At 44.2% G+C, this 25,478-nt stretch overlaps 2 protein-coding genes across 9 annotated transcripts in view; both read right to left on the bottom strand.

Moving 5' to 3' along the window:
* KANSL3 (KAT8 regulatory NSL complex subunit 3) overlaps window positions 1–24,880 on the bottom strand; it is a 43,589-nt gene extending 18,709 nt beyond the window's left edge. For 6 of the 8 annotated variants that reach the window (XM_036872855.1, XM_036872856.1, XM_036872857.1 and 3 more), the window contains exons 1-9: window positions 24,830–24,880; window positions 23,555–23,819; window positions 20,397–20,567; window positions 10,323–10,413; window positions 9,995–10,180; window positions 908–1,039; window positions 562–678; window positions 233–334; window positions 64–135 (exon numbers count right to left, since the gene is read on the bottom strand). In XM_036872855.1, coding sequence (XP_036728750.1) covers window positions 64–135; window positions 233–334; window positions 562–678; window positions 908–1,039; window positions 9,995–10,180; window positions 10,323–10,413; window positions 20,397–20,567; window positions 23,555–23,769 — 1,086 coding nt within the window. In that variant the 5' untranslated portion in view covers window positions 23,770–23,819; window positions 24,830–24,880. The other 2 variants (XM_036872861.1, XM_036872862.1) reach the window with 2 other exon arrangements.
* Window positions 2,763–5,291, bottom strand: LOC118905891 (zinc finger protein ubi-d4-like). The gene has a single exon (XM_036872864.1). The coding sequence runs from the start codon at window positions 5,164–5,166 to the stop codon at window positions 3,991–3,993; it is 1,176 nt and encodes a 391-aa protein (XP_036728759.1). The 5' UTR covers window positions 5,167–5,291; the 3' UTR covers window positions 2,763–3,990.
* Window positions 24,881–25,478: the final 598 nt, after the last annotated feature.

Here is a 25,478-nt window from a genome sequence, read left to right as displayed (position 1 = left end):
TATCAGTAGTAGCAGCAGCAGTCTATCTAAGGACAACCTCCAAATAAGACGGGGATTACTTACGTGACAGGCCACCAAAGCTCCTGTATTCCAGCCAATCAAGATAATGGGTTTGTGGGGGAAATGGCTATGAATCTTTGTGGGAAGAGAAAGAAGACAGTAAGACTGGAGGCCACAGATTGGTGCAGAATGTTGGGTGTGCCACAGTGAACTGAAATAGGGACATTCTCACCTCCATCACTTTGCTTCGCACTGCCCCAATCATGTGCTCCAGACACTGCAGAACTCCTACCCCACTACCATTGTTCAGCAGATGGGTGGCAACAGGGATGACCTAAAGGAAAGAGAGTGGCAGCCATGACAGCAGAGCTAAGTTTCAAATCTCCTCTCGAGTCTGCTTAACCTACCTAAATCCCGTCAACCTCGGATAAGCACCACTGGCATTCTAGACAAAAAGAGATTTGGGGGATGCTCCACATTTAAGTTCATCCGTTTTGACCCCCTCTTCCTTTCTGTCTGCTCGATCTTCCCCAGGAGGAGTTCCTCCTGCCCAGTACATACCTTGCCTAAGCAGGACAGCTGAGACTGCCAGAAGCGGTGGCGGCGCGAGGTGGGGAACACGGAGCTGGAGGGCCCAGAAGGGGCAATGAGAATGAGAGGAGAGCCGGGGAGTTTGCTCTAAGGAGAAAGACCCCACCAGAGAGCCAGTGAGTGAGAGGTGCTCCTCCATGGAACCCCAGTACCCTTCTTATCCCAACCAATGCTAATTTGCTCAGGAAACTACGTTAAGCACTACGCCCAGCCAGTTATTAATGAAAGCAAGTTAAACAAGCCATTATCCTCTTGCCAAAGTTCTAAGACTGGATTCTAAAAACAATTTCATGGGCCACAGTTAAGTCCAACTTACTGGTTTGTTATGAGAGAGCACTCCCACAGCAGGGTCCCAGGGCCTCTTCAGTAGGAGGGACAAGGCCTCAGCTCCAGCAGCCCCGGTCTTCGTGTTGGACGACACGAGCATCCGGTCAATCAAGGTAGGGATCTAGAAGCAAGGGAGAGCAAAGATGCTTCCAGCATGAAGTAGGAGACCCCACCACCAGGATCAGGTGGGAGGACGCAGCCCCACTATGAGCCAAGGAAAGATTTCAACTACACCTCTCAAACTTTCCTCACGAGAAAAGTACAAATAAGTGCGTGGCTGAAAAATATGCCTCCCATCATATTACAGATAAGTGGATACAATCCTCTGGAAACCAATCTGGTGACACGCATCAAGAGACTTAAACTTATTCTTATCCCTTTCTTAACAACCTGTATCAGAAATACACACACACACACACACGGGGGGGTGGGGGGTAAGCAAAAGACAAATTCACTCTCAATAATAGTCAAAAAGTGGACACAACATAAAGGCATATACAAGGAAGTGGTTAAGCAAACTATCTACATAATTAGATATTATGGATTAATTTTAAATATTTAAAACAATTTCTAATAACATAGGGAAATAATTTGCTAAAATGTTAAAGGTAAACAGAAAATATAAAAATTATCTCTACTCAGAAAAAATACTACAAGAAAATATGCCAAAAGGTTAATAATGAACTTTATGGAGTTATGAATTTTTTTCTTTAGACATCTGTATTTTCTAAATTTCCTCAGTGAACACTAGTTGATTTTATAAATTAAAAACAAAACAAAACTCTGCACTTACTTCTAATATACTGCCTTCAAACTGTGGAGTGTTAAAAAAATATGTTATTGTGCCCCAAATAATATATCCTACTAGTTGGCCCTCCGTATCAGTGGTTCCACATTACACCATTACAATTCACCAAAAATGTGACCTCACAGACGTGTAAATATAGGTTTCAGACATGCTGATGCTTACACTGAGAAGAATTACCTGTGTGAATCCCATACTACCCACAAGAGGTCAAAATGACCTAGGGGAAAGGAAAGATTTTTAACTGTTAGAGGTAGTTTTCAGAAAAATAAACTTTTTTTGAGAAACTGGAGAATGAAAACTACTACAGTGATGCAGGTTGTAAAAGTTCAGTCCATAGCTAACATCGTACTCAACAGTGAAAAACTGGAAGCTTTTCCTCTAAGATCAGGAACAAGACAAGGATGCCCACTCGCACCACTTGTATTCAGCATAGTATTGGAAGTCCAAGCTAGAACGATTAGGCAAGAAAAAGAAAGGAAAGGCATCCGAATTAGAAAGAAGTAAAACTGTCACTATTTGCAGATGACATCATATTATATAGAGCAAACCCTAGACTCCACCAAAAACAACCATTAGAATAAACGAATTCAGTGAAGTTGCAGGATACAAAATCAATATACAAAAATCTGCTGCATTTCTATACACTAATAGAGAAATCAAGAAAACTTTCTCGTTTACAACTGCATCAAAAAGAATAAAATACCTAGGATTAAATTTAACCAAGGAGGTGAAAAACATGTACACTGAAAACTATAAGACATTAATGAAAGAAACTAAGACACAAGTAAATGGAAAGATATTTTGTGCTCACAGACTGGAAAAAGTAATATTGTTAAAATGTCCATACCACCCAAAGCAATCTACTGTACAAATTCAATGCAATCCCTATCAAAATTCCAGTGGCATTTTTCACAGAAATAGAACAAACAATCCTAAAATTTATATGGAAGCACAAAAGACCCTGAATAGCCAAAGCAATCTTGAGAACAAAGAACGAGGCTGGAGGCATTATGCTTTTTTTTTTTTTCTTCTGTGTAAAAATGTTTATTTGTACTAATGCTTAGAATACAGGAACTAAAGAAAGAAAGAAAAAAAAAAAAAGACACCTCAACTCCAAAATGACAGTGAATTAGGGCCTGCCCACAGCCAAGGGGAAGGACACTCCAGGGTGTCCTGGCATGGACTGTCCCCGCCCCCCACACTACTTAATGTGTCACCGGGCAGAAAATTGAAGAATCAGGGTGCGAAGACCTTACCAGCTGCTAGCGAGTGTGCCAGGGAAGAAAGGGACGTCTATGTGGTTTCCCCACCACCCAGGAGCCAGGATACACAGAGCAGGAGGCAGAGGCTCCCAATTCAGTTAAGGGCAGGAGCTGAATGCCCAGGTCCAGGAAGAACAAAAAGGGGGTTTCGGAGGCAGGCTTTTTCGTCGAGTTAAAAAACAGGCACATTATCCAACATCTCCCTGTGGCCCCCAAGCAGTTGGCCTGGCCCCCTAATGCTTCCTCTCTCCCCACAAAACCAAAGGCAATAAGGAGGGGAGGCAGAAGACAGGAAATAACAAGGGTGGGGAATGCTTCAGTCACTAGAGACCAGGGCCTGTGACAGTGAGCCAGGCAAGCACAAGGAACAATCAGGTGAAGCTGCTACTCCCCGTGGCGTGGGGTGGTGGGAATGGGATAGAGTCAGGAGGGTGACCAAGAGCATCCTGGCTCAGGCAAAGGATCCTGGGTAGCAGGAACAGAGAGCCGCAGAGAGCCACTCTGGGGGAAGGAGGCTGTGAGGCTAAGCAGCACAGAGGGCACCAGAAGCTTCTTGCAAGCTTGCTCAGTTCTCATTCCCAGCTGCTCTGGCAGAGGCCCCAGCCGGGCTCACCTCCAGGGGAAGGGGAAACCCTGGGGACCAGAGTGAAGGCAGAGCTGAGAGAAGTGAGCTGCTCTCCCACTCTTTCTCGGAGGACACGGTTTGAACCCTGTGAATACCAGGGCTGGGGCCCAAGGCAGACAGAGTGAATGCACTTCATGGAGAACAGTGAGAAGCTGGGCCCACAGGTATGCCTTGGGGCAGTGTGATGCTCCGTTCTCCCTGAGGGCCTGGGGCCAGAGGCGGTCAGAGCTGCCACCTCAGCTTGCTGCTGCCAAAGGCAGGTTGGCACGACCTCCCCGAGGTTCTCTGGACTTGTGAAAGAGATTAGGAAGGGAAGGTGGGTATGAAAAACAGGAGAGAAACAGCCCTAGATGTATGGGGGATCGGGGGTGGCCACATCAAGAGGAGTTCTGATTCTGGTAGATGGAAGCTTTCTCCTTCAGCAGGTCCAGACACAAGTGGCAGCTCCAACTTCCTTCAGGAGGCTCAGACATAGACGGGGTGAGACAATACATGTGGTAGCCACGATCGCAGTCATCACAGAAGAGCAGCTGGTCATCGTTCTCGGAGGTGCCACAAATGTTGCAGCACTTGCACTCAATGCACTGCCAGCGGTAGGTCTTCACTGCTGCCATCATCACGGGGGTGAACTGGAGGCAGGACGGATGCCCTGAGCGGCCACAGTCAGAACAGGACACCAGCTCCTCGGGCTGTCCTGTCTTCTTGTTGATCTTGGAGTCCCCCAGGCAGAAGTCACAGTAGTTGTTGGGCAGGGCCAATCCATCGGGACCCTTCTTGGATTTCTGCTCCTCGGACCTCTGGGAAACCGGGGTGGGTGGCTGCGAGTCTTCCTTGTCCTCGCCATCCTCCTCAGCCAAGTGGGAGTGGGCATAGTGGTAACTGAGGCCTGGTCGGTTCTTGTAACGTTTTCCACAAATGTCACAGGCATAGGGTTTATCTCGATCCTCCAGGATGGAAGCGTCCAGCTTCTTACGGGCACTGCCCACACCTTTACCCTTGGACTTCCCCTTGCCCCGACGCTTGGGAGTGTCTTCTTCATAGTTCTCATCATCGAGGTCATCCAGGAAGTCATCCGGTTCTAGGATCCGCTTCCGTGCTCGACTGTTCATCACAGGAAACTCGCCCAGGCTGTCATCATCAACTCGGGGATCTGGGGCACCTCGCTTCTCCAGGGGGTCGGTGCGCAACAGAGCCTCTAAACTACTGCCGTCCTGACAGATCAGCCCCTCCTTCTTCAGGGTCTGGTCTGTGTCTGGTTTAATAGATGGGAAAGAGAGTCTTGGATCCTCAGGAGGGTGGGCTCGCCGCTTTTTCCGCCAGCGCCGGGCAGGGTAGAAGTACAGCTGCCCAGAGGCCAATCCTGGACCCCGGTGTCGCTTTTCCATCCAGATATAACAGTTGCTCTGTGCTACTCCAGTCTGTGAGTCCAAGAAAGGCAGGCGCACGCTGCGCTCAGCACAGAGGCGGGCATTGTAACTGTGGCACTGCTCCATTGCGTCTTTGTAATACTGCTCCCCAAGGAGCTTCACTACATTTTCCACCACAGCCGCCATCTTCCCGGCTCCTTTCCCTCAGGCCGGAGGCCCGAAGCCTGCAGCACGCAGGCGCTGGGGCCGCACGGGGAATCAGCATTATGCTTCTTGATTTCAAACTATTTTACAAAGTTATACTAATCAAAACAGCACGGCATTGGCATAAAAACAGAATCACAGATGAATGGAACAGAATAGACAGCCTAGAAGTAAACCCATGCATATATGGTCAATTAATTTACAACAAAGAGGCCAAGAACATACAGTGGGGAAAGGAGAGTCTCTTCAATAAATGGTGTTGGGAAAACTGGACAGCTACATGCAAAAGAATGAAACTGGACCACTATATTACATCATACACAAAAATTAACTCAGAAAGGATTAAAGACCTGAATGAAGATCTGAAACCATAAAACTCCTAGAAGAAAACATAGGCAGTAACCTCTTTGACATTAGTCTTGGCAATGATTTTTTGGATCTGACACCAAAAGTGAAGGCAGCAAAAGCAAAAATAAACAAGTGGGACTACAAACTAAAAAGCGTCTGCATAGCAAAGGAAAACATCAACAAAATGAAAAAGCAACCTACTGAATGGGAGAAAATATTTGCAAATCATGTATCTGATAAAGGGTTAATACTCAAAACATATGAAGAACTCATGCAACGCAACATCAACAAAATAAACAATCTGATTAAAAAATGGGCAGATCTGAATAGACATTTTTCCAAAGAAGATATACAGATGACCAACAGGTACACGAAAAGATGCTCAACATTATTAATCATAAGGGAAATACAAGTCAAAACCAAAATGAGATATCATCTCACACCTGTTACAATGTCTATTATCAAAAAGACAAGCATTAACAAATTTTGGCAAGGATGTGGAGAAAAGGGAACCCCTGTGCACGCTGGTGAGAATGTAAATTGGTGCAGCTACTATGAAAAACAGTAAGGATGTTCCTCAAAAAATTAAAAATAGAACTATCATATGATGAAGCAATTCCACTTCCGTGTATTTATCTGAAGACAACAACACTAACTCAAAAAGATATATGTATCCCCATGTTCACTGCAGCATTATGTACAATAGGCAAGATATGGAAATAACCTAAGTGTCCACTGATGGATGAATGGATAAAGAAAATGTGGCATATATATATATATATATGCGCCACGTTTTCTACACACACACACACACGAATATTATTCAGCCATAAAAAAGAAGGAAATCTTGCCATTTGCGAAAACATGGATGGACCCTGAGGGCACTGTGCTAAGTGAAGTTAAGTCAGACAGGGAAACATAAATATCGTATGATCTCACTTGTATGTGGAATCTAAAGAAAAACAGAACAAACAAAACAGAAAACCAAACTCACAGATACAAAGAACAGACTGGTGGTTGCCAGAGGGAGGGGGTGGAGGATAGTGAAATGGGTAAAAGGGATCAGAAAGTACAAAATAAATAAAGCCATGGAATGTAATGTACAGCATGGTGACTACAGTTAATAATACTGTATTCCAGATTTGAAAGTAGCTAAGAGAGTAGATCTTAAAAATTCTCATTGCAAGAAAAAAAAATGTTTCTAACTATGTGTGGTGACATATGCTAACTAGACTTATTGTGGTGATCATATAGCAATACATACAAATATCAAATCATTATACTGTATACTTGAAACTAATATAATGCTATATTGTCAATTATACTTCAATTAAAATAAAAAATGCAAAGATAGGACAAGAAGATAAGCTGTTCCCGGCAATGATAAGCAAGGACAGTGATCCTAATTTTGAAAGAGCAAGACTAAAAAGATTTCTGTACAAGAAATGAGGGGAGGGACTTCCCTGGTGGCGCAGTGCTTAAGAATCCGCCTGCCAATGCAGGGGACTCGGGTTCGAGCCCTGGTCCGGGAAGATCCCACATGCCATGGAGCAACTAAGCCCGTGCACAACTACTGAAGCCCGCATGCCTAGAGCCCATGCTCCGCAACAAGAGAAGCCACCGCAATGAGAAGCCCGCGCACCGCAAGGAAGAGTAGTTCCTGCTCGCTGCAACTAGAGAAAGCCCACGCAGCAACGAAGACCCAACGCAGCCAAAAATAAATAAATTAATTAATTAATTAATTTAAAAAAAAAAGAAATGAGGGGAATATAACCATGAGACTTTCTCAGTTTAATTCAGGAAACAAATGTTTACACAACACTGCTGTTACAAGACATCAGCCTAGTGCCTACTGCAAAGGAATTTAATCTACAAGGGTTAATGAAGACAAGCACACAAACCACAAAAGAGATGGGGCTGGTAAGTGCCATAAAGAAAAATAAGCCTCACACTATGATTCAAACCATCTAACAGAAAAGAGGGAAGCGAGCGGGCAATTTTCATCTGAAGATGCATGTGAAGTGAGATGCACTCTGAAGAATTCTGACAGAAGATGGGGAAAAGCTTTCTAATCAGAGACACCAGATATAAGCAAGAAAGAACAGGGTTTATTCTAGGCATAGATGGCCTGAAGTCGAGAATTCGAGTAAGGAAGTAGGAGGACGTAAGGCTAGTAGCAAAGGCTAGGGCCCAACTGCAAAGGATCTTCACCCTAAACTGGCCATTTCTTGTAACTTACTTTGTCACTGTGAGCCACTCAACACCTTGAGGTAGAGGATCTGACTGAATTAGACTTTAAAAGCTTTTAGCTGGCAGTAATAAGAGTACACCTCTCAAATGACAAAGCCTTGAAACTCACTTTCTGTAAATACGAATACTTAGAAATAATTAATCAATAACCAACTTGTCTGCTTGGAGCCAGGCAGACCAAGCATCCCTGGTCTCTCCAGCACTGCATCTCTCTCAGCAGACATAGGGTCTATACCTTCTCTGCTCCCCTTACAATAGGTCTGATGGTGAAAGTAGCTGGGCCAAGAGCATGATCCCATCCACCTGCATTCTCATCCAGCAGGAACATTAGAAGTTGTGGGAAACAACCTAAGTATTTGTCGTGAATCTGAGAGTCGTGGGAAAATAAGAGCCTGAAGGGAGAGGAACCACTGAGAGCAGCGCCTCAAGCAGACAGCGGCTCACAGTCTGGGACCCTGCTGACTGTGTGTCCTCTGCCATTCCAGCCAGCCCACACCATGACCTAGAAGCAGGGCCGGGCGGCATGCACTGGGCACACCTGTGGAGTCCGCCAGTGGTCCGTCATGCTCAGTGAACCTGAACACCACTTACACCACTTCATTCACTTGGGAACATCCAGACAGTGACTTCAGTGGGGGAGCAGGGCCAACTTCTTTACGAGGGAATTGACCTCCAAGGCATACTGGCCATGCAATGTAAGGCAGAGAAGTGGGCTCTGGGCACTACTAATACTCATCTCCTAGGGGATATTCAGCAATGCCGTAATCCTCCCATAGGTGGAATGCTGTGGAGAACATTCAAAATGCCTGAAATACTCACAAGCCACTGTTCTCGGCCAGGGGCCTGTCTTGGCTCCACACCCACCCTGTGCCCATGCCTGCCCACTATTCACCTCCTGGGCCAGGGTCTCCACTGCAGAGGAGCAGCACAGGGGGAAGTCTGGGACTATCTTTTCTCTTGTCTCTTTCTCCACTAGAAAATAAGCTCCATCAGAGTAGACAGCATTTCTGTCTTGCTCATCCCAGCGCCTGGCACATTACAGGCACAAAATAGTTGAATGTATAATTTAATGTCAAATATCCTACCACGCATTTCATTAACGCATCTGGTCCTGAGTTTTGTTTTATTTCCACACTAAACCAGTCTTCTTTTGCTTTCAAACAAACTCAGCAACCTTCAAGTAACAAACAGGTAGGAAACAATAAGTCTGGAAATTGGGGGAATATGGCTGGGGAAAGCTGTTGGCCAGGTAAATTATAGCAACAAAACAGGCCAAAAACCAAAAAAACAAAAACAGCCCAGCTTCCTGCAAAGTAGAAGAAAACCACTTAAAAAAAAAAGTCAAGAACTGAATTAATCCAAGTTGCCTGAGGCCATTCTGTATTGGAGCAAAACACTCTAAAAATGATGGTACCACTTATAAATCATTAACAGTTACTGTGGGTTTCCTATGTTCCAAACATTGTGCCAAGCATTCTATCTCAATTAATGAATTTTCACAAAAATCCTACATAGGTATTAGTATCAGCCATTTTTTTAGAGATAAGGAAATTGAGACACTAATCCAAGATTACACAGCTAATTAGTAATCAAGATGAGGTCAGCCAGGCAGTCTGCCCCCAGAACCTGTACTCCAATCACACCGAACACAGGCCAGTGCAATAACTGCAACCAAAATAAACTGCAATCATGAAGAAAAACAGTTTAACTTTGTGCAGTACTGTCTAAGTAAGAAAGCAGGGAAAGCTAATGATACGCTTTATAAAGAGTGATTAAAGTGAAAGCGTTGCTACCGAAGGCTCATCATGATGAGCAGAGACCAAGGCATCACATCACGGCGCTCCCTGCTCCGGAACACCTCCCCGCGCCCACCCCCACACTCTCAGCACCACGGGTCTGCTTCCTGCCCCCCTCTCAACACCCCTCCCTGGTAAACCGCTCATCTTCTCCTTTCTCACCTCACCTCAAACCACAAGCTGCAGGGCTGTAGAGGCTAAACATGTTCTCTGGTTTGGAGACAGGAGGGCTAGAGACATTTACGCCAGGTGAAAACACGAAGTGATACCATGTCTCCTACTTCTGATAACAAACCCGTTAGCTTCCGTCGTGCCCTCCAGGCTGACCAGGCAATGACCTCGCCCAGCCCCACTTCTTGAACCCACAGCGGAGGCTGGCTACCCCAGGACAGGGCAGACGCCAATCACAGCCTCACCTTCCCTTTCAGTGTCTGCAAAGCATCCAGGTAGGCGGCCAGCATGGGCAGACTCAAGGTCTCCACCAGGGTGGTGTGCAGCCACTGCACCAGCTTGGTGTCCCAGCTCACACTCGCCAGAGCTTGCCGCACTCTCCTCGCACACTTGTCCACGGCAACACGACGCAGCACTGGCTCGTTACAAGCCTGAAAGGTGTAAGTGGGGGGACAAAGTATGAGGGCCACCTCGTTAGCAACGTGGGGTGGGGGGGGAGCGGGGTGAGGTCAGCTAGCCCCTGAGGCCCGAACTAGTGGGGAGCCCACAGTGGGCAGGCTTCTAGAGTCTTACCCCTTCGTTGGCCAAGCGGGCAAGCCGATCAGACTGCAGGGCTTTGAGGATCTTGTTGAATAGCTTGTTCTGGGCCATTGTCCAGCCAGTCCTATAAGAGAAACTCTGAGGAATTAAAGTCAAACCCTGGGGATGCTCGCCATGCATGTACACTGTACAAAGAAGATTATGTCATGTTTTTTGTTCCCACTATGAAGCAGTATAACTCAAAGTAGCTTAGAACGAAGCTAAAGCACAACACCCAGACTCTGGTCCCAATCCTGCCAATGAATCACCTCAACATATACTTGTATTAACATACATGCTACAAGTCAAAACCAGTCACAAACAGAGTCTTTTTGGTGCTAGCAAAGGTAATTAATTACCTAGTGGCTAATATAATCCATTAGTAAACAAAAGCATGGCACCATTGCACAGACATATTTGAATTTCACAAGTTTAATATTTTACACAAAAAGGGAGACAGGATGAGAAAGCATTTTAATGTACTAAAACCTCAGACTAAGATGAGAGGCCTATTTAAATCAGCTTTAGGAACAAAAACATAACAAATGAAGTGGCTATTCTCCCACTCCTTAATAATCCACCCCTCACTAACCTTTCTCCCTTCTCCATTTTTTCCCCTGTATATCACACAGTTAACAAATTTACTTTTGAATGGTCTGTTCCATATAAGTTAACTCTGTATCATCCCTGCGTATGACCCTGGCAGACACACTTTTACCTTGCTTATGGAAGGCTTTATGGTTCCTCCTCCAGCTCAGCTGTACACTCCCTGCAATTAGAAACCTGTCCTACTGCTCCTGTCCCCACCTAATGACACACAGCACAGCAGTGTGGAGCTGACTAAAGCCCCCCTCCACCCCACTCCTGGCAATCTTAATTACTCTGATACTCCAACTCTGGCCAGTAATCTTCCTAAAGATACTAAGAGAAAGGTAACAGAAGATGCCCAATTGTTTACCAACTCTCCCTGCCATAAAAATAAACTGGTGATTAAATCTCCTTTAAAAAATTTTAGGTGGATGCCAGACCCAAATGAGAACCTGGAATGAGATCAAGGTAGCACTCCAAATCAGTAGGGATAAAGTAAATAGGGCTGTGACAACCACTAGCCAAATGGAAAAAGAAAATCTGGATTCCTACACATCACTCTTTATACCAAAATAAATTTCAAGTGGAATAAAAAGTTAAATAAAAATAAAGTGACCAAAGTACTAGGAAAAAACAGTAATTAAAAAAATCTATCAGGCTTCCCTGGTGGCGCAGTGGTTGAGAATCTGCCTGCCAATGCAGGGGACACGGGTTTGAGCCCTGGTCTGGGAAGATCCCACATGCCGCGGAGCAACTAGGCCCGTGAGCCACAACTACTGAGCCTGCGCGTCTGGAGCCTGTGCTCCGCAACGAGAGGCCACGATAGTGAGAGGCCCGCACGCCACGATGAAGAGTGGCCCCCGCTTGCCGCAACTAGAGAAAGCCCTCGCACAGAAACGAAGACCCAACACTGCCAAAAATATAAATTAATTAATTAATTTAAAAAAAATCAATCTACCTATCTAATCTATATCTTAGAATGAGTAAAACTTTCTAAGTATGACCTAAAACCTAGAAGCCATAAAAAGAAGAAAGATAAATGTAACTACATAAAAATTTCAAATTTCTGTAAAGGAAAAAATAAAGTATCATAAATGAAGTCAAAACACAATGAAAAAATAACTACCGTTTCATTAAAATAGAAAAAGCCTCTAGAAAACTATTAAGAAAAAGACAAAACACTCAAAACAAAAACAATGGGCAAAGAACATGAAAACGCAGTTCATGAAAAGGCAGTCAACCCCCTTGGGCCTTCCCTGGTGGTCCGGTGGTTAAGAATCCGCCTTCCAATGCAGGGGATGTGGGTTCGATCTCTGGTTGGGGAAATAAGATCCCACATGCCATGGTGCAACTAAGCCTGTGCTCTAGAGCCTGCGTGCCACCAACTACAGAACCCGCACGTTGCGACTACTGAGCCCACACGCTCTAGAGCCTGTGTGCCACAACTAGAGAGAAGCCCACACACCACAACGAAGAACCTGGTGCTGCAACTAAGACCCGATGCCAAATAAATAAATAAATAAATATTTAAAAATAAATAAATAAATAAATGTAGGGACTTCCCTGGTGGCGCAGTGGTTAAGAATCCGCCTGCCAATGCAGGGGACACGGGTTCGAGCCCTGGTGTGGGAAGATCCCATATGCCGTGGAGCAACTAGGCCCGTGCACCACAACTACTGAAGCCCGCGCACCTAGAGCCCGTGCTCCGCAACAAAGAGAAGCCACCACAATGAGAAGCCCAGGCACTGCAACGAAGAGTAGTCCCCGCTCCCCGCAACTAGAGAAAGCCCACGCGTAGCAGCAAAGACCCAATGCAGCCAAAAATAAAATAAATTAATTTTTTAAAAAATGAAGTCATAAGAAGTTCAGTAGTACTCTGTTGTGAGGGTGTAAGAAAATAGATCCTTCCAAACTTTGTTGATGGAAATATAAATTAGTACCACCTTTTGGAAAACCAATTTTGGAAAAAAATTAAGCAAAAACCTAAATCAGATCATGTCACTCTGCTCAAGCCCTTCAATGGCCCCATTTCAATCAGCTGAAAGCCCAAGTCCTTGCAATGGGCTGTCTGGAACCCCCCTGCCTCTCCAACCTCATCCACGTGCCTGTCCCCAGCTTACTGTGCTTCCCCACACTGCCCCCTCCCCTTATTTCCCCCATGCACACCCTGCATGCTCCCACAGCACAGACGGGGCCCTAACCATCCACTCCCCTTACCTGAAACAATGGCTCCCTCTCCAATCTCCAGGTTCTTGTTCAAATGTCACCTACTGAGGCTTTCCCTGACTCACCTATACTTAAAACTGCCGACACCTCACTCCCACCCTGGGATTCCCTATCCCCCCTTCCAGCCATACCACGACCTCACATTCTATCCATTTTATTTGTTTGGTTTGTCTTCCTCTGCTAGAATGTAAAGGCCAAGATGGCAGAGATTTTTATCCATTTTAAGTGCTATATCCCCAGCACATAAAGCAGTGTCTGACACAGAGTAGGGACTTGAACATCTGCTGAATAAAGAAACGGGTGAATTGTATGCATACTACGTTCTAAATCCTGTAAATAGTGCAGTACAAATTCAAACCCTCTCACTCCCTACCACAGAAGCGCCTGGGTCCTGAGCAGCAGAGGAACACGGATACACCATGTGGGCCAACTGTAAATTGAGACCTTCACTATAGCAGGGTGCCTGAACCGCAAGGAAGTTGCCTCAAACTACTTCAGCAATCTCCATTTCTCTTACTTTATGACAGACTAGCATCCTTCCCATCATAACCCACCAACCAGACACTCTCTTTTCTACAAGTCATCTCTCTAACACCAACAACATGGCCCAGTAAACATGCAGATGGAAGGCAAATTACCCTTTGTTATGCACATTGCACAGTTATCCCACTATCCTTTCCTTCTGTAAAATAAAATCTCCACCTACCACGTCTCCAGTTTGACAACTTACCACAGTTACACAGTCCAGGAGAACACTAGCTATGAGCCAGGAGCTGGCTGTGTGCCCTCAGTCTCCTTGACTGTAAAAGAGATGGACTAGATGATCTTTATGGTTCCTTCTAACAATAAAAAGCTCAGGTAGCTATGACTACGGATGGGAGCAAAAGTTCTATGAGAGTAGCTGAAGTCCATGATCACAGAATTCTTCAGGAGTACCCTCTATGTTTAGTAGCTTTTGTTGCCACAGCTAACTCCGCCTTAACCTCCAAAGCCTCTCATCCTTTTATAACCCCTTGTGGCATACTAGAAGCAGTCTTAGGTTTCTTGGAATTGTCCTTTTTCTTATTTTCCCATAGCTCTCTTGGCTTAATTTCTGCTACTTCATTAGGATCTAGTCAGTTTTTGCTGTGGCTTGATATTCAGAGATTCTGGATTTGGGAGATGGGGGAGTAGAAGCTTTTACTCAAAGTTGGGACTCAGGATACTTTGGGACCAGGAAGGTTTGTGGGAACCAGCATCTTCCAGCCCACTGGTTCATAATCTCATTTTCCTTCACATTATTTAAATGTACAACACACTAACATGAATAGCATCTCTCATATGTATAGTGATTCTTGGATGGGCTTGGGGATTTGGTGGTGGTGGGACGAGACAGAGGACGTCCACAGGTGGTTATAAAAAGCTTTCTGGAGATACATGGATATTTCCATTTTAATAAACTTCTTTGCTTTTAATGGCTGGTTCTACCCTATTGGTGGGCATTCAGGTTGTGTCCCTTTTATTGCTATTATAAACAGTCACAGTGACCATCCCTCCTCTCCCCAATACACTCAAACACACATCTATTCTATCTATATCTTTACATGGTTGTGCAAGTATCTCTGAAGGATAAATCTCTTGAAGTAGAAATGAAAGATCTGTGTTAAAATTTTAGAATTTCAGTTCTGTGAAAATAATACGTATAAACAACCTGCGACATCTTGAAAGCAGTATTATACTGCAGCCTTACCCCCAGCAACAATGCTCAGTGATAATCAAACAGGTTAAACAATGAATACAATTGCTTCATGTTCAACAATCTCTTGACCTTTCTCAAAGCTTACTGATCATGTTGCAAACCTTAATCCCAAGGACAGAGAATGAGGTATAATTTTTATTTATGAGGTACTGACAATGTTTCCAAAATTATCCTGTTCTTTATTATACAACAGGATGTTTTCTCTATTTGTTTTTCTTACTCTATATTTATTCTGAAACCTGAAATGACAGGAGCAAGGAAAATGATGTGAACAAAATGGGAGGGGGACTACAAGCTATTTAGAAATTACGACCATACACCAATGACAGCTGAAATTAAACTGAAAAACCACAATGTTGAGAGTCTAAAACCCCCAGAAAAAGTTCTTAGGATTGTTGCTGGATATATAACAAAGTGATTCCAAGAACTGAAACATGTTCTCTATATTTTGCCAGTTTCGTGGGAGGCTGGAAAATTAAGTGGGCAGAAAAAAATGATCTAACCCAAGATTAAGAGCATGCAAAAGATATAATTAAGGAAAAATTTTAAAACAGGAGACAGAATTTTAAATACAAGTCTAAACAGTCAAATAGCTGATGGGAACTGTGGTGAGTCAACACACTCCCCCCACCTAAACCTATTCAATTTTCATGAGTGCAAAAATGCCTTCTCTCCATTGCTTAGATGAGATCAGACAATCACGTTCTCCACGCTCCCACTGAACCCGAATGACATTCTGACTTCTGGCTCCTCTTATCCAAAGCAGCCAAAAAGTCACATCAGTCCCAGAACCTGATATTTTCAAAGGTAATTCTTTCTCTGATACTAATTCAATATTAAAATGTCTAAAGGATTTTTTTTTTAAACCAGAAGGCAAGCAGAGAGAGAGAAAGAACATCAGAGAGAAGAAAAAGGTCACACTTACTTTTTCAGATTATAAAATTCTTTGCTTAAACACCAGGAGAAAGGAAGAGAGGAATGACAGGGACAGAGAGAGGGTGGGAGAGAGGAAGGGAGAGGGAGGGAAAATAAACAACTCAAAGATCTTGAACTCAAAATTTCAAACATCCATCTGAGATTAACATATAGATACATACAATATTGAGAGAGATAATTAGAGCAAATTTAGAAAAGGAGAATTTTTTTCAATTGAATTCAGAAGTTCTGATTTCTAAGGTAAGACAACCTGCTTTAGGACACTAGATTCTTTTACTGAAATGGTGACAACATCCTAAAATCCATTTGAGAGCAATGCCCCCAAGTATCATATGTCAGGAGTATTTTGTTAAATGTCTTTGAAAAGCTGTGCATCTAATTAAACTTGGCATTTGACAAACATCTGGGGGAAAAAGCTGGTCCAACTTCTTGGGGACAACATTACTACACCAGCAAATGTATAACATTTTCAAAGGTTCTCCAGGTCACACGATTTTGGCATGCAGACACAGGAACGCAATCTAGACCAGAGGTCGGCAAACTTCTTCTATAATGGACTGGATAGTAAATATTTTAGAGTTTGTGTGCCATATGGTTTCCGTCACAGCTATGCAACTCCGCAGCTGTAGTGCAAAAGCAGCTACAGACAATACCTAAATGAGTGGGCATGACTGTGTTCCAATAAAACTGTATTTATGGACAACACTGAAATTTGAATTTCTTGTGTCTTTTTAAAATTTTTTTTCAACCACTTAAAAATGTAAAAACCATTTCTTAGCTCATGGGCCATACAAAAATAAGCAATGGGCCGGATTTGGCGCATAGGCCATAGTTTGCCAACCCCTGATGTAGACAATTAAATCAAGAAGAGAGGGATATTAAACTGTTTCATGAAATATCAGGCATTACTAGAGAAACTCAGAGTCAGTTGGGGCTGGGTGGGGGGGGGCCTTCATTTTCTAAACATAGAAAGTTATCTGAAGGCAGTTGCTACTAAAATAATTCAAGAGGGCGAAATAGGGCACTAAAAAAGAAAATTAAGTTTCTGAATCCACTGATAAGAGAGGTCAGTAATCTCTCTGAGGAAAAACAGATTTCTAGGGAGCTGTCCTATATAGTCCATGAGTTCTTGATGTGGGAAACTGTAATTTTACATGATTTTATACAGGAAGAAAAGAAGCAGCAATTTAACAATCAAATCAAGGGAAAGAATGGCAACAAGATGATTATAATCAAGCAGACAGAACTAACTGCAACCTCCAAACAGGCTACAGATCCAGAACTTGGGGACAAGGTCATAAAGTGGTGACCTCTGAAATTGAAGCCAGTAAGTACCATCAAATAATGAAATTAGCTGTGTGCAAAAGTAACCTACCTGAAGAGATGGTTTGTAAGCCTGTTGCTAATGGGAGAAGGACGCCTCCAAAATCTCATCAGACACTAAAAGACAAATAATCTGAGATAAACTGAGCGCTAATTAATCATATCAATCTGTGGCAATGTCATAACACAGGGATGGAGGTCCACATGGAGAAAGACAAGCCAAAGATTAGAATCTGTCAGTGTTTCTGTGCGGGACTGGGCAGGTGGAGGTGTGCCCCGGCCTAACTCTGTGGGCCCGTCTTGCTTTGAGGAAAGATGGGTGCATCCAGCTACCTTGTTGAAGGAGGGCGCCTCCTGTGCAGGCTGTCCACTCGCCATCCACTGCTGGAACAGAATAGCTTCCCAGACTCTCCTACTGAGAATCAAAGCTCTGGGCCAGGCCACCCCAGTGTCTCATCTGCCTTGCAGTTGTATCTCTTCTTACAAATTAAGAAACTGGTATTCATATGTATTATTAAGTCTCTGATGACTTTGGTAAGCATGAAGAGTCACCCAAAACCTTTTGATCATGACCATGGGCAAACTGATCGAAAAATTCATGCAATTCTCCCATGCAGTTTCTGAAACTGCAAACTGAGGACAAGGCAACCAACACCATAAAGGACACGTAAGTGTGAGGCCACCTTGTTCAGCCATAACTAACTGGTCTGTCTTTTTACTACCCTTAATGAGAAGGTATAGTAGTTGAGAACACTGGGCTCCAGAGTCAGACTGCTCACTTTAAACAAATCCCTGCTCCACTACTTCCTAAGGTTTCTTCAACTCCCTGAGCTCGGTTTCTTCATTTGTAAAATAGAGATGAAGAAGGGATATGCCTAGGAGAGTTGTGAGATTTAAAAGAGATAATGCATATGAAGCGCTTGGCACAATGCCTGGCACCTAGAAAGCACTCAACAAATGGTAGTTCTTTTTTGTTACTACCATTGTCAGTATTTTTAGTATTATTAACTGTAACAATGGTGATAAACTATTTTGCTGAATTCATTGACTCCGGTAATATTCTAGCAGTTGATCTTCATTCACAGCAGTTTTCCTCTTTATCTGAAGCTCTAGAGAGCATTTCCCCTTCTTAGGGCACAATGTTAATTCCAATTCAAGACCCCGAACAACTTCTTCAAAAGCTCTTCAGCCAAGGTTCAGAACTGCTCCTCCTTCAACAGCTACTATCCTGACCACATAAGCACACCAGCTCAGTCTCATTCCCTGCTTCCAGCCAAACTCATAAACCATGCCAATTAGCCTCAAACTTTCCTACCCTTCCTCCTACCAAATTACTTCTTTTTCTTCCATTATTACAAAGTGAGAGCTCTCCAACATTATGGCAAGTTTACCACTTACCAACCCCTGATATAAAGATCTTAACATTCCCTTAGTAGGTAAATACATATAGAGAGAGCCATGAGGGAAATGTAAATTAAAACCACAATGAGATGTCACTTCATACCCACTAGAATGGTCATAATAAGAAAAAGACAGACTAAAAACAAGTGTTGCCAAAGATGTGGAAAAACTGGAACTCTCATACACCACTGGTGGGAATTTAAAATGATGTAGCCCTTTTGGAGAACAATCTGAAAATTCCTCACAAGTTAGACAGAGTAATCATATGACCCAGTAATTCCACTCCTAGGTATATATGCAAGAGAAATGAAAACATATGTCCACACAAAAACAAGTATATGGGGACTTCCCTGGTGGCGCAGTGGTTAAGAATCCATCTGTCAATGCAGGGGACACGGGTTCGAGCCCTGGTCCAGGAAGATCCCACATGCTGCGGAGCAACTAAGCCGGTGCACCACAACTACTGAGCCTGAGCTCTAGAGCCCTTGAGCCACAACTACTGAGCCCACATGCCAAAACTACTGAAGCCCGTTTGCCTAGAGCCCGTGCTCCGCAACAAGAGAAGCCACCACAATGAGAAGGCCGCGCACCGCAACGAAGAGTAGCCCCCGCTCGCCACAACTAGAGAAAGCCCGCAGCAGCAACGAAGACCCAACGCAGCCAAAAGTAAATAAATAAAAATAAATAAATTTATTTTTAAAAAAACAAGTATATGAATATTCATAGTGACATTCATAATAGCCAAAAAGTGTTAGCACCCCCAATATCCATCAACAGATGAATGGATAAACAAAATGTGGTACATCCATACCATAGAATATCATTCAGCATTAAAAGGGAATGAAATATTGACACATGCGTCAACATGGATGAACCTTGAAAACATTATGCTAAGTGAAAGAATCCAGTCACAAAAGACCACATTCTGTATGATTCCATCTATATAAAATGTTCAGAAAAGGCAAATTTAGAGAGACAGAAAGTAGACTGGTGGTTGCTAGGCGCTGGAGGGGTTGGGAGGAAATGGGAAGTGACTGCGAATGGGTATGGAGTTTCTTTTGGGGTTAAGGAAAATGTTCATCAAATTGACTGTGGTGATGAATATACTAAAAACCACTGATTGTACACATTAAATAGGTGAATTGTATGGTATGTAAATTTTATCTTCATAAAGTTTTATGTAATAAATAAAAGATAAATAAATGTTTGCCAAATGAAAAACAACAAATGACCTAAAGAGGAGTGTTGAGTCCCCACGGTGAGTAGGCTGTAAGAGAATAAAACTAGGCAGCAAACTCATGAAAATGGGGAGAAGTGTTCCCCCAAAACCACAGACTACAAATCTATTTTTAAAAGCCACTCAAATCAAACATCTGTTAGCTTTTCGGACGACTCCAGAACATTTTCACTACCCTAATTACAGACAATGTAAATACAGTGTCAAACAAATGGACATTTATTTAACAGGGTTTTTTTCTAGCAGTCTGGGTAACTCAGACATACACGTAGGTTAGTACATAACATAACATGTACTATATACACTAGAGAGCAAGTCATACCTATCAAATTTAACTCATTTATTTATTCAATCAACATTTACTATATGCCTACTATGTGCCAGGCAATGTCCTAGGTGTCAGGGATGGAAAGATGGCTGAGACACAAGCTCTCCTCCCAAGAAGCTCACTGCACAGCGAGCTGAGAGGTATCATGCAGAGACAGGAGAACATTCTGACTCATGTGGCTACAAATGAAATAAGCTCCTAATAAATATGCTTCAATGAAAATGATACAAAATATTTACAGTGCGGTGACTATTAACCCTGTAACGCCCAGTCCTCTTAGAAGCAGCCTACCTGTTGACATGCTCCTCCCAGTCCTCTGGAGGGGGAGGTGCATCTGCATCGGTCCTGGCGAAGATGACATGCCGTTCACACTCATTCATCACGCTGCGTGCCTTCTGATTGTCATAAAGTGGCACAGGGGTTGATGTGACCGTCTCCACATCTATTGGGACGTCTGACTCGCTGTAAAGAAGTGAGGAAATAGGACCAGCCACATGTACTTCACACAACATAGGTATTTAACGATCATCTGGTTGCCAAAAATGTCTCTTTAATATAATCAGCTTTTATTTATTTGTTTTGGTTGCGCCATGCGGCATGCAGGATCTTAGTTCCCCGACCAGGGATCGAATCCGTGCCTCCTGCATTCGAAGCGGGGAGTCTTAACAACTGGACCGCCAGGGCAGTCCCTATTCAACTTTAAAGTATGCATAAGCATATTATATCCACAAGAAAATTATGATCCAAAGTCATCTTTCCCACACTTGTCTAGATCTCTGCCCTCTGACATACTGGTATGTGCTGGGGGAACACAAAGTCGTTTTAAAATGAACCTATGCAAAAATGACAAAGAGCTATTTTTTTAAAAAGGACAAATATATTCCCTAAGCATATAGTTGATTGCCTAAACGTGCTTTCCAGTACAGTAGCTATAAGCCACGTGGAACTATTTAAATTAATAAAAATTAGAGGGAATTCCCTGGTGGTCCAATGGTTAGGACTCTGCGCTTTCACTGCCGAGGGCCTGGGTTCAGTCTCTGGTTGGGGAACTAAGATCCTGAAAGCTGTGCAGCGTGGCCTAAATAAATAAATAAACAGAATTAAAAATTCAGTTCCTCAGTCACACAAGCCACATTTCAAGCGCTCAACAGACATATCTGCCTAAGGCTACCACGTTGGACAAAACAGATATAGAACATTTCTATCACTACAGAGTTCTGTTGCACGGTGTTGGTCTAGAGTTTTAAATAAATTCATACAAACTTGCCCTTTCCTTAGCAAGTCATCTGGTAGTTAATGATATGCTATAAAAGCCTATGATTGTCTAAGACAGAGCACCTGGAATGCAGACGCCTTAGCTTACTCACTCTGTAAGGAGCCTACAACAGAAACAAACACAAGTGGATACCTAAAGGATCATATTTTAAAATGTTAAAGAAATCCTAGTGCCATAAGGGTCCTTCACTGCACCAACTTTGTCACCCAAAATACGATGTCAATCAAAATGGTCTACTGGCTATCTACCTAACATCACTTTAACTTTTGACCTCAATGATGTTATTGTATCCATTCCCAATGGCTGGAATAATTACATCATTATGAAATGAAGTGAAATAATGTGCAGCTAGATTTGGTGGTGGGTGAAAGAGCAGATTATCTTCTGTGGACCAGACATGGGACAAGATACTTAGACTTGTATTCCTAAAATAGAACTCCTGATTTCACTATTCCAACCATATCTTCCCCAAGCCTTCCCCAACTCATGGCACCACCCAGCTGCTCAAGCCAGAAATCTAACAGTCATCCTAATTTCGCCTTTCCCCTTAACCCCGGCCACTCTTTCCAATTCACTATAGCAAGGCACGTTGGATCGACCTACAAAATACACCTCAAGGCCAACCGTTTTTCTCCACCTGTACTATTCCTGCCCCATCAGGCTCGTGATCTCTGGCCCCAACCACTGCAATGGTCTCCTAGCAGGTCTTCTCTATTCCACTCCTGCACTATAATCTATTCAACAAAAATTCAGAATGATCTTTTCAAATAAAAATCCAATCTCTAGCTTAAAATCCTTCAATGACTTCTTACCAACTCTTAGAATCAAATTCCTACATGAGGTGGCCTCAGCCAACCTCTCCCTTAGCTCCCACTTACACCCCCATTGCAACCACATTCCGGACCCAATGGCCTAAAAAGAGCTCCTAAAACATGCCGAACTCCCACTTTCAGGGCCAATATATGGAGCCAGTCTATAAAAGGAAATAATTTTCTGAGTACTGAAATGACCAAATCCACAAAATCTCACTAAGAAAATATCATGAGATATGAACACAGGAGTCTCAATATCAAGAAGCTATTACATAACTAAGAGAAAGACTTCAAATTCTATTTAAAAGAGCTCTTTAGTTATGCCCTAGGCCAGAAGCATCAGGATTATGCTGGATTATTCCCTAAAGTCACAGATCCCATGCCCTGTACATTCAAAGTAGGCCAACAAAATGCTGCCCTCACTGGGAAAAGAAATAAAAACCACTATTCTACAAGTGTTGAACACACACGTCATGGTACTTCTAGCTCATTAAGGCTCACTGGGGGATCTAAAAAAGCAAAACACAAGATCTCTATTCTCCAAGAAACCTAAAACCTGTGCCAGGAAAGATTAAACATCAGGTCAGATTAAAACAAACAAACAAAAAAACCTCTTCCCAATAAAAGTTTATAAAATTATTAAGGGCATGATTTAAGCATCAAAATAAAATATATCAACAAATCTTGAAACACCAGTAATCAGAACACCTTAAAGCTCAAAAGAACTGCTAAATGAGTTTATTTAGGCCAAATGTAATTGTATCACATATTACATGGTAAGTTTATTAAAAAGTCCTTACCCTATAATGTAGACGGGCTGAATATGTAACCAGACCTAAGAAGGGTTAAGATCAACCCATGGTGACAGTTCTGTAACAAGCTAAGAGAGAAAGCAAGGTCTTGGGCATATGCTCCTCAACTTTGCAGGTGAAGCCAGGAAAAGCAAATCGAATTACCATAAAAAGGTTATTGCTGCCACTGTTGGAGCCAGACCACTGGACTAAAGGAATGAGTCTAATCCTAGGTGGCAATTTTTAAAAGTCAACTCTTCAGTCTTTTTCTTCACAGTTGAAATAATCCTCTTCAATTCCTCTTCCCACACAAGTCCTGTTATCTAAGTGCAACAGGTTGTTTGCTTTCCTTTGAACATCTTGCTTTCCTAACTCATTAGAGGTCTTGAATGCAGATGTCCACATATAGGCCTGATAACCTCAGGATGTTTAACAGTGACGCCTGAATTAAACATCCAAGCCCCACCCCCCTTTACAATCTCCCACAGTAAAATCCGCTCTAATCTCCAACCATCTGATCACTGCCCAGTTAGGGCAATGGCCGCCCTTAGGAGAGGAGCCCAAACTCACATGGTACTTTCGTGCTGCCTCCGGGGAGTAACAAAGAGCATGCGGGTGGGGCGGGCACTACTGGCATCTGGGTGGGCACTCCACGGCTTGGCATAGCTGTGATCCAGAAACACCAGGTCCAGCTCCCGCTCATGCACCGAAAGCTGGAAGAGCAGCGAGGTGCCCATGCGCCGCGCTGACGTCTGGAAGTCCCTCTCCCCACCGCGGTGGGCCATGTCAGAAGAGGGGCAGCAGGTCAGAGAACGGGTATCTGCATGCTAGTCACCTGCAGTGAAAAGTTCCAGTTTAAGTCAATTCAAATGCTCGGAATTTCTTCCAACCTAGAACATCTAACAGGCTTTTTACTTTTGTGCCCTTCTAGCATTCGTCATTGAGTATCCACCACACTACAGACCCTTGCCCACGTAGGGAGGGTTCCTGAGACCCCACTCCACCACCAAAAAAGGCTATGGCACCACCTCCATCCTCAATCTCTACAATTTGGTCCACTGCAAAGCCGAGGGACTCCAATGTTCACCAAGGCAGATACTAAACTTGCTTGGCCAGCGCCCCAATTTCCCATGTGGGCGGGACGGGTTTTGGCAAACAACAGGAATTACAAATACTAATAATTCTGAAGCTAAGGGTCTCTACGGCTGCAAACCATTCTCGAAACCTTCCCAGAACCGTTTCCAGCAGGAGCGTGAGCATCCCAGGAACAGCTGCTTAACGTGGGCCTCAAGGAAGCCCTTGACGTCTCTTGTTTGTGTTAAACAAAAGTTTTGCAACGACTTCATAATGCTCTGGAGTTTTAAAAATATACAGGTGAGAGCTCCTCCCCAAAATCTGTAACAATGCCATGCGAGGAAGACCCCTCTCCCTCACCGAGGCCGGGGTGGTCCCTGGGGAACCGCCCTCTACTCCAGGTACCCTTCGGGGGTCCAGCCACCGAGCCTCAAAACCGCCCCAGCTGGTAGCCAGGGCTTGTGATTCGCACTTTACAGACGGAGGCGCAGGTTCAGGGGGATGGAGTGACTTAGCCAACCAAGGTCACCGAGAGTTCGCGACGAGGAGGAGCCGCCCCCCGCCCGCCCCGGCCCCGCTCAGCGCCCGCGTCACGGCGGCCCGAGTCCGCCCCCGGCCCCACACGGCCGTCCGACCCAGGCCGCCCAGTCCCCGCGCGTCCTGGGAGCCCGGAGGTCCTCACCGAGACCCCCGCCCACTCCGACCCGGGCCTCGACCCCCCGCACCCCGCCCCAGGCCCGCCACCCCCGCCGGGGCCGACCCTTCCCTCACCCGCAACCTTCCGGCCGCGCGCTCAGCCCGGGCCGGATTCCTATGCGCTTGCGCATTACCGCCTCCGCGCCCCAGCGCCCCGGGCACCGAACAAAACGCGGAAGTGGATTACAGCCCGGGAAGGGAGGGGCGGTGAGCCGCAAAACCCGGAACGGATATAGCTGCGGGGGAAGAGAAGCGCCTAGAACGCGAACGGGTCTCGCAGGCAAGACAGCGCAGAGTCCGGAGTTCGGGCCCCTTGCATCTTCAGCAGGGAAAACTAGGGCGAGGGAGGAGGCTGGCTCCTGCAGCCCCTGTTCTCGCTTCCCCCCATTGTTGCTTTGCCGGGTGGCTGGCATACTTCTTTTCTTTAATTTTTATTGGAGTATAGTGCGCTCTTTTCAAATCTATGTAAATAACTGTTTAAGAAACAGATTTACAGACCTAGAAAACAAACTCATGGTTACCAAAGGGGAAAGCGGGGAGGGGGATAAATTAGGAGTTTGGGATTAGCAGATACAAACTACTATATATAAAATAGGTAAACAGTAAGGTCCTACTGTATAGCACAGGGAACTGTACTCAATATCTTTCAATAAACTATAATGGAAAAGAATATGAAAAAGAACATATATACATATATATGTGTGTGGTGTGTGTGTGTGTGTGT

Source organism: Balaenoptera musculus, chromosome 13, assembly GCF_009873245.2.
Source record: "Balaenoptera musculus isolate JJ_BM4_2016_0621 chromosome 13, mBalMus1.pri.v3, whole genome shotgun sequence".
In the NCBI taxonomy this organism is placed as follows: domain Eukaryota; kingdom Metazoa; phylum Chordata; class Mammalia; order Artiodactyla; family Balaenopteridae; genus Balaenoptera; species Balaenoptera musculus.
This window is presented reverse-complemented; position numbering and strand designations above follow the sequence as displayed.

Bases quoted from the DNA above. Each gene is read 5' to 3' on its own strand.
- LOC118905891 (XM_036872864.1), bottom strand. From the start codon at position 5,166: ATGGCGGCTGTGGTGGAAAATGTAGTGAAGCTCCTTGGGGAGCAGTAT.